Below are 12,065 nucleotides of genomic sequence, written 5' to 3' on the forward strand. Positions count from 1 at the left end.
GCTTCATTATTTCTGCTGCAAACTTCATTTTTTGCATCTCTCCTCAATGAGTAGTAATATGTACGCCTCATTTGGTAACATGTAAGACATAGTTGTATTTTTTTATTCCAAAAACATTTACCATTTATTCAAAAAGTTCATCATAGAATCTCTCAATCCACTTTGTTACCAACTGGTGTAACACTAGTTTCATTGTTAAGACAGATAAGTGAAAAACTTTAACCCCCTTTAAGTGTCCAACTCCACCTAGGGGCATCGATGTCCTCAGTCATTCATTTAGTTCAATATGAGGCACACATTCCTTCACAAGATTTTGATTTACTCAAAAATATATATATACAATATTGCATTGTTGTACATCAGGCAAAATGCTAGTTATCTATGTACACACCTTGTGCTACTAGCATTCACTGGCTCCTGCCATCAGTAAGATTAAATACAATAACACACCTCAGCTGGTTCTTGCTGCTAATTTCATCATCCAGTGGCCGGTTCTGCACTTGATCTGATTAAAGTTGCTGATATTGATTTGATGTGTGCTTCAATATTAATGCCCAAAAATAGGAGAGTTTGCAATATGTATCCAATCTTGGTTTTTTCCTGGTGGTGCCCAGGCAAAGGGGGAAGCTAAACGGCTGTGAAGGTGAACATCTGTTAAACGCATATCAACCAAGTGTTGCACAATCATAGGACTAGCCCAAGTTCATCCATCATGGTGAGGAATCAGAATGGCACAGAAAGGAAAACGAGCAAGCTGTATGTAAACGGAAGTGCAATTATAAGAGACCATAAGCTAATAAAGAAACAAGAAGAAGAAGAAAATACGAAACTTTACCTTATCCTCCTTGTGGCTTATGACACTTTGACAGACGATTGGTGACTTCACTCCAAGCTGCAAATATTATATAGTTTTAGGTTCAGAGAAACAATATGCTGTTAACACATGTAAATATCTTACCAGGAAAATTCCTGAAATCTGGGTCAACTCCATTTCCATTAATATCCAAGTTATTTGGTGTGACATACTTCCCGATTGTTACAACCACACCCGAGCCATCAGGCAGCTCGAACACAGACTGAATCAGCCCCTGCAATGATGCGAAGAATACAGTGATGTTGTAACTCAGAAAGAAGAACCAGAAAATCTACCCTCCCATACACCAGAACTTTGTAGCTATGGTAAAAATATATAGTTGGGTTTCAAGCTACTTCAACCTCACAGTGAAAGGCCATATACAGTGCCAACTGCACAGATCTCCTCCCAACAACTAAAATGACAAAAAGCAAATATACTTAATTCACGGTCTGAGAAATTAACTGATTACAGAGCAATATCCTTAAAATAGTCCCCTTGGGATCTGGTTACCCAAATAATGGTTTTTCTCCGTACAGTTCCTTCCCCTGACTTACTTAGGCCGCTAAATGAGCTTGTGTAATTGTATTCATCTCAGCACAACTCTTCTCCAGACAGTTGCAGCAATTTCCAGGAGCACGTCTTCCCAAATAGAGTACTGTTAAAGGAACTGCAACACAAACGCCTCAGATAGGGAACAGGAAGGAGCTGAGATCCCCGACTCAGCCACTCTCTGTTCTTAAGTAAGTGTTCCCCTCTTCAAATCAAATGAATATGTTAATTACCACCAATGCTAGTTGTTTTTCCTTTGGCTGCTAATATGCGCCAATGTGGAGGTCTATTAGTCCTGGCAACAACAAATAGTGGCACCAGACTAGCTAAGGATTCAATTAGACCCCCTTTACATAAGCAGGACTATAGAACGGGGAAACCATAAAGAAGATAGATTTTTAAGGTTGATAGTTAATGGAAAAGGCTTCAACTGGTAGACATAATTGGTTCTATCAGATGATTCAGAAAGCATTGATTATTATTCAATTGAAATGAATGATTTGATATTCTAATCTGTATAATGACTGAAATGTCAACGATCATATAATGTGAAAAGAGACAACTTCATTAGGGCTGTAGTTCACTCATTCTAGATGAAGAACCTTTTATCTTCATCTTAGTCAGGTAAAAAATCATAACCAACGAGAGTATGCCACAGTTGACGATGAATTGTAGAGGTCGCAGAGTGGGTATGTGGGTCTTAAATGGATTGCACTAAAGGTCCTCAGAGCCCCATGCACATTAGTTATCCAACTATAATTTTGGCCTCAGGCCTATATATGTTAGCCTCATCCCCTTTCACAAATTCCCCAAGTCCGATGCGTATTAGATTTATTTCCATCGTGCTTATTTTTCCAATGATAGATAATTCATGAAAGAGGAGACAAATCATGTCATGACGAGAATAAGATGCTGCAGACAGGGTAATCATGAGTCCATATCAAGCTTTTCTACTTGTTTGAGAACTGACGAATGGGATGACCAAAATGCAAGAGGGGAAATTAGGGTAAGAAAGGAGTGATGGTAAAGGTTCAGATTCAGTCAGGTCATCATACATGAGTATACACTGCACAGCATTTTGATCTTGGAAAGTTAATATACAAGAAATTCCTAAGTTATGCCTAATCATGTATCTGATTGGAAACACTTTCTTGGGGAAACAAAGAAGTCTTGTTTAGTTAATAAATGTAGCGTACCGTTGACAGAAGTTACTTTACAATTTATAAAGATGTACTTATACCATCTAGTATGCCCATAAAGAAGTTCAAATATTGAAGAGAGAGACTACGTCAATATGGATTCACGGAAGGCAAAGACAATAACTATAAATTCAGACCTTCCCATATGTCTTGTCTCCCACGAGAACAGCTCTACAGTTATCTTGAAGTGCAGTTGCAACCTGAAGAGAAATTCAGAAATTAGAACACAAATATTTCAAAATTCAAGAACTGGTGCAACAATATAGTGTGAGTAGCTCACAATTTCACTGGCACTTGCAGTTTTTTTGTTAACCAATACCTGCATTGGAAGTCACTAAGACCATCAGAGTGGTAAAGACAAATAGTAACATTTGCGAACTAGACAGAGAAAAGGCAATATTCCTAAATTTGCAACATTACCCACAGCCACTCCACGATTCTATAGTCAAGAAACCAGAAGCCATAAGCTTAAAATCAAATTGTTAGATCTGTATCAGTTGTGTATTTCATTTATCCACTTCTTTTAGCAACTTCAGCAAATTTAAGGAATCTAATCTAAGTTTGTGCAATGCAGCCACTTATGATTTCATATAATCAGGAAAACATTAGTACAAATCACCAAACTGTTACATATGAATAGCTGCTTTTCATTTATCCACTGCTCTTACCAACTTCACCAAATTTAAGGCATCAAATGTTAAATTTTGAGACAGCTTAAAGCAAAGACCCAAGCTAATGCTGAGGCATGAGATATAAGAGGATTAGAAGTCGATATCTAACACTTCTTTAGACTTATATGGTAAAACTGCAAACTTTGAATATTTAAGTGGTCAATTTACTTTAAAGAAAATTAGAAACAAACTTCTACTTGCATCTACAATCCACTTTACCTTAAAAGCTCAAAGGTTTTCGTGCAAAGTCTGCTTCATATTTGACAGTGAATGGTAGGTTCCAAGTTTCTCATTCAGGACAATACTAATGCAATTGTTCATTTCAAAAATAACAAAGAGAAAAACCTGCAATTTAAGAAAGTTTTGAAGGATTCTTCTATTTTACAGATGATGTCATTGATGTGGCTCTTATATAATGAAAATTGCAAATTTCATTCATGAAGAGTATCTTACAATTACTGGAGCTGTAATAAGAGGTGGAGCTTCTGCAACAATATTCCTTCTATACTGTGGATCCCTTCCAACAGTGGAAATCACCTGCAAATACATATATATCGTAGAATAAAAGCTTCTTACTGAACGGTAAGTATTTAAAGCTGATAATTCAAGCATATCCATATCGCACAACAGCTAATGTTCCATATAGAAGACGAGAACTATGGTGTACCGTGTCTCCTTCATTAAGAAAAAGTTTCGCAATTTCAATGCCAGCCTGAAAGGAGAAACGTTGCCACTTTATATGCAAATAAACTCATAGACCAAATCAAACAAGGGGTAAAGGAAAACCTGCACTAGTCCACCTAGGTTATCTCTGAGATCAAGAACAAAAGATGAGGCACCCATGCCTTCAAGTCGCTTAATTGCTGCAGAAAAAGATGCTTTTTTTCAATTGCTGAAACTGAAAGAGTTCAGACCATGTCTCAGGTGTGAGATATCCAGAATGGACAAAACTTTTCTGGATAATACTTTCAATTCTTAACAAGTTAGGCCATACAGTCTAAATGCCAACAACACAAACTTTATTCCAGAATACAATAGCACACAATCTCCTGTCATTTCATCAGCTATTCAGGTCTTGACGAATCAAGGATTTATGATTCTAACATGTAATGCAGTTCAAACAAAGATGCCCAATGATTGGAAGATGCTGAAAGCTCCACAATGCAATTATAGTCATCACAGAGTTCTTTCAACTTGTTCTTCAAGACATGCAAAACCCTCTTACTGAGATATGTATGTATTAAATTTTGTGCTTAAACTTGACTTCTGCTTTACTAGCTTTCAGCTTATCTGACAGAGCCATTAGGTACATAAAACCCTCTAGTGAAACAAAGCTGGACTTCATTTCATATTTATATCCTCCATTTTAATGTTTACTTCTGGCATCAGCATCTTCGCATCTGCCATCCCCCGTTATTCAAGTGATAGTTGTCCACTTACTGTTACACTCTTAACAAGAAAGTTTTGGTAAAAAGCAGAAAACCTTTAATTTCTTACATGAAGTTCTTTAGTAGCGCTTAAACTAGTAACATTCTCTTTCAGTTATTGTGCTCAACAGAGGGTTGCATATAGAACAGATATTTACCAGTAACCAAATCTTTTCTGGCCAATGCATTGAACTCCTTTAGGCGCACATAACCAACAGAAACAGAACCACTTTCAATCTGCTCCAGACGATAAAAAACCGGCGTCTTAGCAATGGACTGCCTCTCCACATCAATGGATTGAACAGGTCCACAATTCCCATGCTTGACCTGCAATTATATCATGAGAACCAGCATGAAGATATCATCGAACAGTAGACCTATTGAGGTCCGGCAATGTATGGAAACACAACCATGATGTTCACAAATGTCCCACTTGGACCTAGTAACAGCGAAGATGCTTCAAAGGCAGATTTATCCCGCATATTCACCCCATTCACTGACACTAGTTCATCTCCCTGCCACGAGGTCACATGAAAGATACACGTTAACTTTTGTCAACTGAATGGTAAATCAAACTAGAGAAGGGAAAATTGTAGAGAGAATGTAACGAAGTAGGGATACATTCAATGACTAAATCAAATGGAATAAACAAAATAAATTACAGAGGGATGAGTCTGATTCTGATTCTAGCTAGAGTCTCATACATGGGCATTATCTTTCTTATAAACATGAAAGACAAAATCAAACTCATTAGACCTGTAACTAACTCTTAATATGTGCAAAATCGATACGAATAACCGTAGAGCTTCCAACCAACTCTTCAGTAGGTGAGATATAGTATTTTTATAGGCCAAATAGAACACTTCTTATTAACTCTTTGAAAGACCATTGCGAAGGGAAAGGTCCACTAGATTAGGGAACTTCCATCTCTTTGCATGCTAGCTTTTTTAGAACATTAACGATTTAAAGAACTAAAAGAGATTATCAACAGCATGAAAGAATTCATTGAGCACTGCAATAGCAGAGCAGGAGATTTTCCTTCCTCGCAAGGGCCAAATTCACTATTCCTCATCTGCCATGGTTTAGTCGATAGCAAAAGATAATCTGGTGATTAAGAAGGGATAATACAAAGAGGAGGTGCTGCCCTCAACCCCCAAGATCATATGAAAAGGATACATAAGAAAGTTTCTTTTCTCACAAAAAAAGATAAAGATACATGAGAAAGCATAAGGATATATAACAAAGTATTAAACTTCACAAATCTCAAGCAAATAATTGAAAACAAATGACATTAAAGCCTGATAGCCATCAGAAGCTCGAAAAAGGCACCTTACCCACGACAACCTCCGGATAGGTATAGGTCTAGTAAATTTCTAGAATTATGTGCTAATTTTTTATTTTTTATTTTATTTTTTGCAAGGTAAAACTTAGTATTATGTGCTATTGACTATACCTATTGCAGCCAGAATAGCACATCTTCACGCACTTAAAAATCACGAGGCATCATGCAGTACAAGACACCAAATAAACTAACAAGCAAGGCCCCAAGCACATGTTGTGAGAAGGACTGAAGACCTTGAAGGAAAGCATATTGAATCAGAGGCTACTAGTTTGGCAGTTCAAAGCTTCTCTCTCCTTATTCAATTGTTTTAATAAATAAACTATGAAAAATTCGTTGCAGTGAGTGGCATCATCAAGTAATCATGACTATAATTCAGAGAGATTTAGCATTTCATCAACTACTTGTCCAATGGGGGGAAAAAGAACATCAGCGCAAAAGTTGCAAATGCTTTTGTAGTAAACAGACCGTATACGACATACCTGTCGTACACCAGCGCTATGGGCAGGGCCATCCAATAGGAGCCCTAAAACCTTCAGTTTTGAACCTCCATTGCCATCGGGAACATCCCTGAGGTTAACTCCAATCCCAGTCATATCATATCTAGCCATCTTGGAGAACTTTCAATGACAAGCAGTACATGTCATGGAACAAGGACACTGAAAGGTTTGTGAGTAAAAGGTTTTATTTGAATAAGGAAAATGCAAGGCAGATTTAGAAAGAAGGAATGGAGAGAAATCATCTATCTCATGATTTACCATACGATAACCATGCTTGACTGAGAAGATGATTGAAAGCCGAAAAATACTAAAAATCGTCTCTAACATACGGTTTCCTCCAATAAAATGGAAGGACGACATAAGGAAGGAAAACTAACAAAATGAACTATGCGTACACAATCAGGACAATTATACTAACATATATTGGTATCACAAAAAAAAAAAACGTGGACAGAATGTAAAGGAACTTAAAATAGTTTGATGCCCTAATGCTAACAATGAAGTGTCAAACCTCTTCCAAACTTCACTGATAAATACCTTTCAACCTCTAAACGGAAGTATATATCCAGTGTACTTAAAGCTTTGTAATAGCGAACTCGGAAATATGATTTCTGTGCCATATAACTATCCAAACCAAAAAAGTTATTGTATTCCCATGTGTTAGTCTTCCATCCTTCCACAACAAATTGAATGCCAGTTTTAACATACAGGTCAAAAAGTCGATCATCAACTAACACAGATGCAAATATAGGTGTAAAGAGGACTTGTTATATACCTCTTCAGGAGAAAGAAAACGTGTATAGGGGTCACCCAAGCTAGCCAACATCCGCTTGATAATATCATGAGCTTTTGACCTTGTCTGAATTGATGAACTTAAGATGTCATCTTTCTTTTTCTGGAAGTAACAAAATATTTAGTCATGGATTGATATGCAAGAGAAACCCTTTATCTCAAAAGGATAGATAGAGAGAAAAAAGTATACTTACAAGCCAAGATTCAGGAGACCAAGAACGAGGGCTGGTGTTAAGAAAGCTGTCGTTCACAATCTGCCAAGCCTCTTCCACAATCCTTTCATTGCTCACCACTTTTGATACTTCAGTAGTGTACACCTCCTCCACCTCGTTCTCGGGGCAATTTACTGAGTTAGAAGATTCAAGTACTGAAGGAGATTCCAAGGCAAAGATGGAATTAGGAGCAGAAACAAGAAGCCCCAAAGATAGAACTAATGAGATCCCAGTTGATAGAGCTTGTTGAAGGGGTTTCTGTGCATAGTTGACAGAAGCTTTTTTGGGAAGAATTGAGGTTTTGCGCGGTGCAGAGGAGGTTAACAGTGGTGGAGGTAAGGGGCTGTGGAGGAGCCTCATCTTCAGACTGAAGAAGTGATCTTTTCTTTACACGAACTATCGCAGTTTTGACACTTCTTGTAATAGTACACTTATTAACCAACTTGGGGCGTTGTTACAGTTACGTTTACTATGAATACCACCCTTAAATCTTAAGTAATAGTCTTTAGTCTATATCTAACCTTTAAGGGTTCGTTTGGTTGGAATACATCTAACGCCGGTATAAGTTATGTTGGGATAAGTTATGCTGGGATTAGTTATGTTGGAATTATTGTTTATTCACTGTTTGGTATGTTGTATTAAGAATGACAATTACATAATTTCTAAGAAAGTATAAGTTATACCGGTGCTAATTACCTCATACTCTATAAGATATAAGTTATCCTGGTGTTAAAATTAACATCGGGATAACTTATATCTGGTTTGCTAACCAAACAGAATATTAAGGTGGTATTAAATTTTAAATCACCCTTATACCTTCTTATACCTTATAACAAAAGATCCCTAAAAGTTATCCGGTATTAACTAATAATGCAAATCAAACATAAACATAAGATAAGGTTAATCCCAAACTTTATCCCGAAATTATTATCCTTATCGGATACTTAGAGAGGGAGCTCCTGTGAAGAGTTAGGGGTCGTTTGGTAGGAGATATTAGAAAAAATAATGCAAGCATTAGCTCTATGCATTACTAATATCTTGTTTAGTACCTTTTTCAACTTGTATTAGTTATACATCATACCTGGCACTATCCTATGCATAAGTAATATATAGAAAACCATGACATTAGTAATACCAAGGCTTTAATGCATGCATTAGCATGGTTAAAGGCAAAATTGTCCTTAAAGTCCCTTAAAGCTAAAGAATATGGAGGACATTTTTGTAAGCAACTATTTTTAAAAAAAATTATGCAATGCATTATAATTTTAATACACTACACCAAACAATAGATAAGAAATAATATTTGCATAACTAATATTTGCTTTACTAATACATGCATTACTACATGCATTACTAATACACATTATTCCGCAATATTCTTATACACCCTACCAAACGACCTCTTAAAGACTATGGAGAGTACGTTGTATTTGATAATTTGATGGTCACTAAACGAATCTTAAAGTTCTATTCCAAATTTAAGGACGGCTATTAAACTATAGTTTAGTGACTTGTGATGCCCAAGAAACAATAAAACACACTATAACCCATGCATAATTTATGTTTTAAAAGGTTGAATTGGGACTCGTCCAGGTCTCGTCCTGGGGCAGAGCACTCGTAAAACGTCCCTGGGCTTATATCTGGGGTTTAGTTCCGTGAAACTTATGTCTTGATCTTCGGGGCTTACGCCTCGGACATGCCCAACGCCAGTGTACTGGGTTCGCCTAATAGAACTTTATGCAATTGAGCGTAACTAATCTTGTAAATGCTCAAGTTTTCTTAATAAACCATTGACTATTCAAAATTACTTTTTTCTTAATTATACATCATTAAGTTGAGAGTATTTTATATCATAATTAAAATAAAAATAATTGCACGTTATCCACAAAAACTGCCATGATAGTAAATTTTAAATAAATCTTTCATTTAAAAAGTTTTTATTTATTAAATTTTATTATGTCTTTATTATATATATATATAATAGTCCATATTTTTTCTCTTATAATTATTTTCCTAAATATTTTTTCACGTTTACGAGATACAATACTTATTAATTTAATATATCAGTATCAACTAATAACTATTTACAAATAATTAGTTATCATAGTATAGTATGGTGAATTATGTGTCACTTTATTAACTTGTTGAAACTTAAAAATAAATGATGCTAGAGAATCATATTTTTAAATTGAGAATCATGTTTTATATAAATTTTCTTTCAAATAGAAAGAATATTAAATAAAAGGAGTATTTTAAAAAAAAATATCAAATTATAATATCGAAATTCTTTCAATATCCATTACTCCTTAAGAGATACATATAAAATTTCGCATCCAATACATTACTTTTGATGTTTGAGTTGTAACGACATTGCAGCTAATTTGCATATTATGATATATGTCATACTTTTTGTACTATTCATAGTTGAATTATAATTTATAAATATTATAAATAGATTGTTTATTATAATTTTGCGATTTTAATATAATTATTTTTTATTTTATACTATCTTAAAATTCTTGAAATTAGTAAAATTAAAGATCCGTGGGACTTACGCCCCATGTCTCATGGCTTACGCCTCGCCTCGTAGAGATAAAACGCCCCGCCTTTTAAAATATTGTGCATAATATGTGTACAACTATATCTAATCAGTATGTAATTAATATAAGCCAACTAGAAATTAAGGGATTGTTAACCGACCATATTTATTGTTTGCCTTTTCTAGCCGATGTATATATATATATTAGACATTGATTATACATAGTTATACACATAGTATACATGAATTTTATATATATTATACATTCGCCGGCTATTTTTAATTTAAAAGATTAGGTGAACGCTTATTTAGGTTAATTCTTCAGAAAAAATAAATAGTAAACTAGATTGACTATCCATGTAAAGATCTCAAACAAAAATCTTTGGGCGTCTTTACTCGATTTACAAGTTACACATTTGACCGGTTAGTCAAAAATAGTTACAACCACTAGTCAATATATATATATATATATATATATATATATATATATAAAATACATTAATTATGCATATTTATCCTTTAATATATAAAAAGCATAGTATCTTTTTTCACTAGAGCGGCTATACTGTAACATTGTGATAGGCCCATTGTAGATTTTAGACTCTGGTCAAATCTTAGAGCCCAAAACGGAAAGTTTTCTTACTAATGGCCCATTAAAGAAAAGCCTTTTTCCCAGCACGTCATCTGCTGTAAGGAAAGCTGCGTGCGAAGTTGGAAATTTGGACCAACCAATCAATGACTTTTATTATTAAAATTTTTTATGGATAAACATCTTTTGGTAATTGAATTCCGATACTTTCATCGTTGAGCGAGTGAACTACACACAATGTAATCGAACGTGCTCAAAACTCATAACTGGGCCCACTTCCAATAATCTTTCTATCACTTGCTCCTCCGGCGCGTGATGTCTCTTTTGCAGGAATCGGAATTTAGTTAAATATCCATTACGCGGCTATATTGTTGCACCTGTAATCTATGAAGTTATTCATAAATTTTCATGTAAATTGTAGTTCTCACCAAATTATTTTCTTCTTTTTTAGTTTTTGAGTATTTCCTTTCCTAGAAATATTTAAAGAAAAAGATTCTGTATTTGTCCTACTTTAGGTATTAATTAGTAATAATTTGATCTAATATATATTTAAAGTAAGCGCCGCAAAATATCGTTTTGCTAGTAAATATTAAAAGACGTGAAAAAATCTTCGTATAAATTATGAAATAATCTAAAAGCATTTAAGTTGGGAACGAATGAATACTCATTTATTTCTTGTTTCTTTTCGAATTTATGAATGTTTAATTATTTTGTTTTCTATTTTTCATTAAAAGAATCCACAAAAAATTGCACAAAAAAATTCATAAGGCCAACACAAAAAGAGTAAAATTTTGAGGAATCTTTTGTAGTGCATTGGTTGGCTATCTAAAATTTCACTTTACATGTGAGGGTTAATTATACAGCATGTAATACCCTTCTCCTTTTTTTTTCTTCTTCTAAAAGAGTAAATTTTAAACTATACTATTAAGATGAGACAAGAGAGCTTGTAATTTCTTTTCACATTATACTAATTATAAAAGGGCACAAATTTTTATTTTAAATTTTGTGGCCTTCTTGTACATAATAGATTTTGCACGATAATAAGATGATTTCACAATTTTAAAAATTATATTTAATTAGTTGTTCATATTTACTCAAATGTAATAAAAGCTCACATATTCAATATAACTTGATTAATTATATATTCATCCCTACATCGTAAAAAGTATAAGAAATAGAAAAGACGGACTATGTTTTAACATAAGAGGCTTTATGAATTTCAATTTCAAGCCTAGTCCTTTCCCTCAAACAAAACTTTGTACTTGAATCATGTAAAAAAATAAAAATACTACGCACTAGTAAAAAAAATTCTCCAAAAAAGTTAAAAAAAGAAATCCTCCCACTCAGTACAAAGTCAAACAAGAATATTTTTCTGAAGCAGTTATAAAAGTA

The 12,065-nt window shown here is 34.4% G+C and overlaps 1 protein-coding gene across 2 annotated transcripts; it reads right to left on the reverse strand.

Moving 5' to 3' along the window:
- Positions 1–298: 298 nt before the first annotated feature.
- LOC104234123 (carboxyl-terminal-processing peptidase 1, chloroplastic) lies at positions 299–7,956 on the reverse strand. 2 transcript variants are annotated; one of them, XM_009787624.2, is made up of 13 exons: positions 7,528–7,954; positions 7,317–7,436; positions 6,524–6,661; positions 5,113–5,217; positions 4,861–5,029; positions 4,062–4,138; positions 3,943–3,987; positions 3,729–3,812; positions 2,885–2,923; positions 2,742–2,804; positions 959–1,088; positions 836–892; positions 299–754 (listed from the first exon to the last, which is right to left on the reverse strand). In XM_009787624.2, exons 1-12 carry the CDS (start codon positions 7,903–7,905, stop codon positions 837–839), a joined length of 1,404 nt encoding a protein of 467 aa, XP_009785926.1. In that variant the 5' UTR covers positions 7,906–7,954; the 3' UTR covers positions 299–754; position 836. The 2 variants fall into 2 exon arrangements, with proteins under 2 accessions (XP_009785926.1, XP_009785931.1); XM_009787629.2 differs by lacking the exons at positions 299–754; positions 836–892; positions 959–1,088 and adding an exon at positions 3,495–3,620 and having other exon boundaries at positions 2,736–2,804; positions 7,528–7,956.
- Positions 7,957–12,065: the final 4,109 nt, after the last annotated feature.

The sequence above is a fragment of the Nicotiana sylvestris genome, chromosome 2, assembly GCF_000393655.2.
Source record: "Nicotiana sylvestris chromosome 2, ASM39365v2, whole genome shotgun sequence".
In the NCBI taxonomy this organism is placed as follows: domain Eukaryota; kingdom Viridiplantae; phylum Streptophyta; class Magnoliopsida; order Solanales; family Solanaceae; genus Nicotiana; species Nicotiana sylvestris.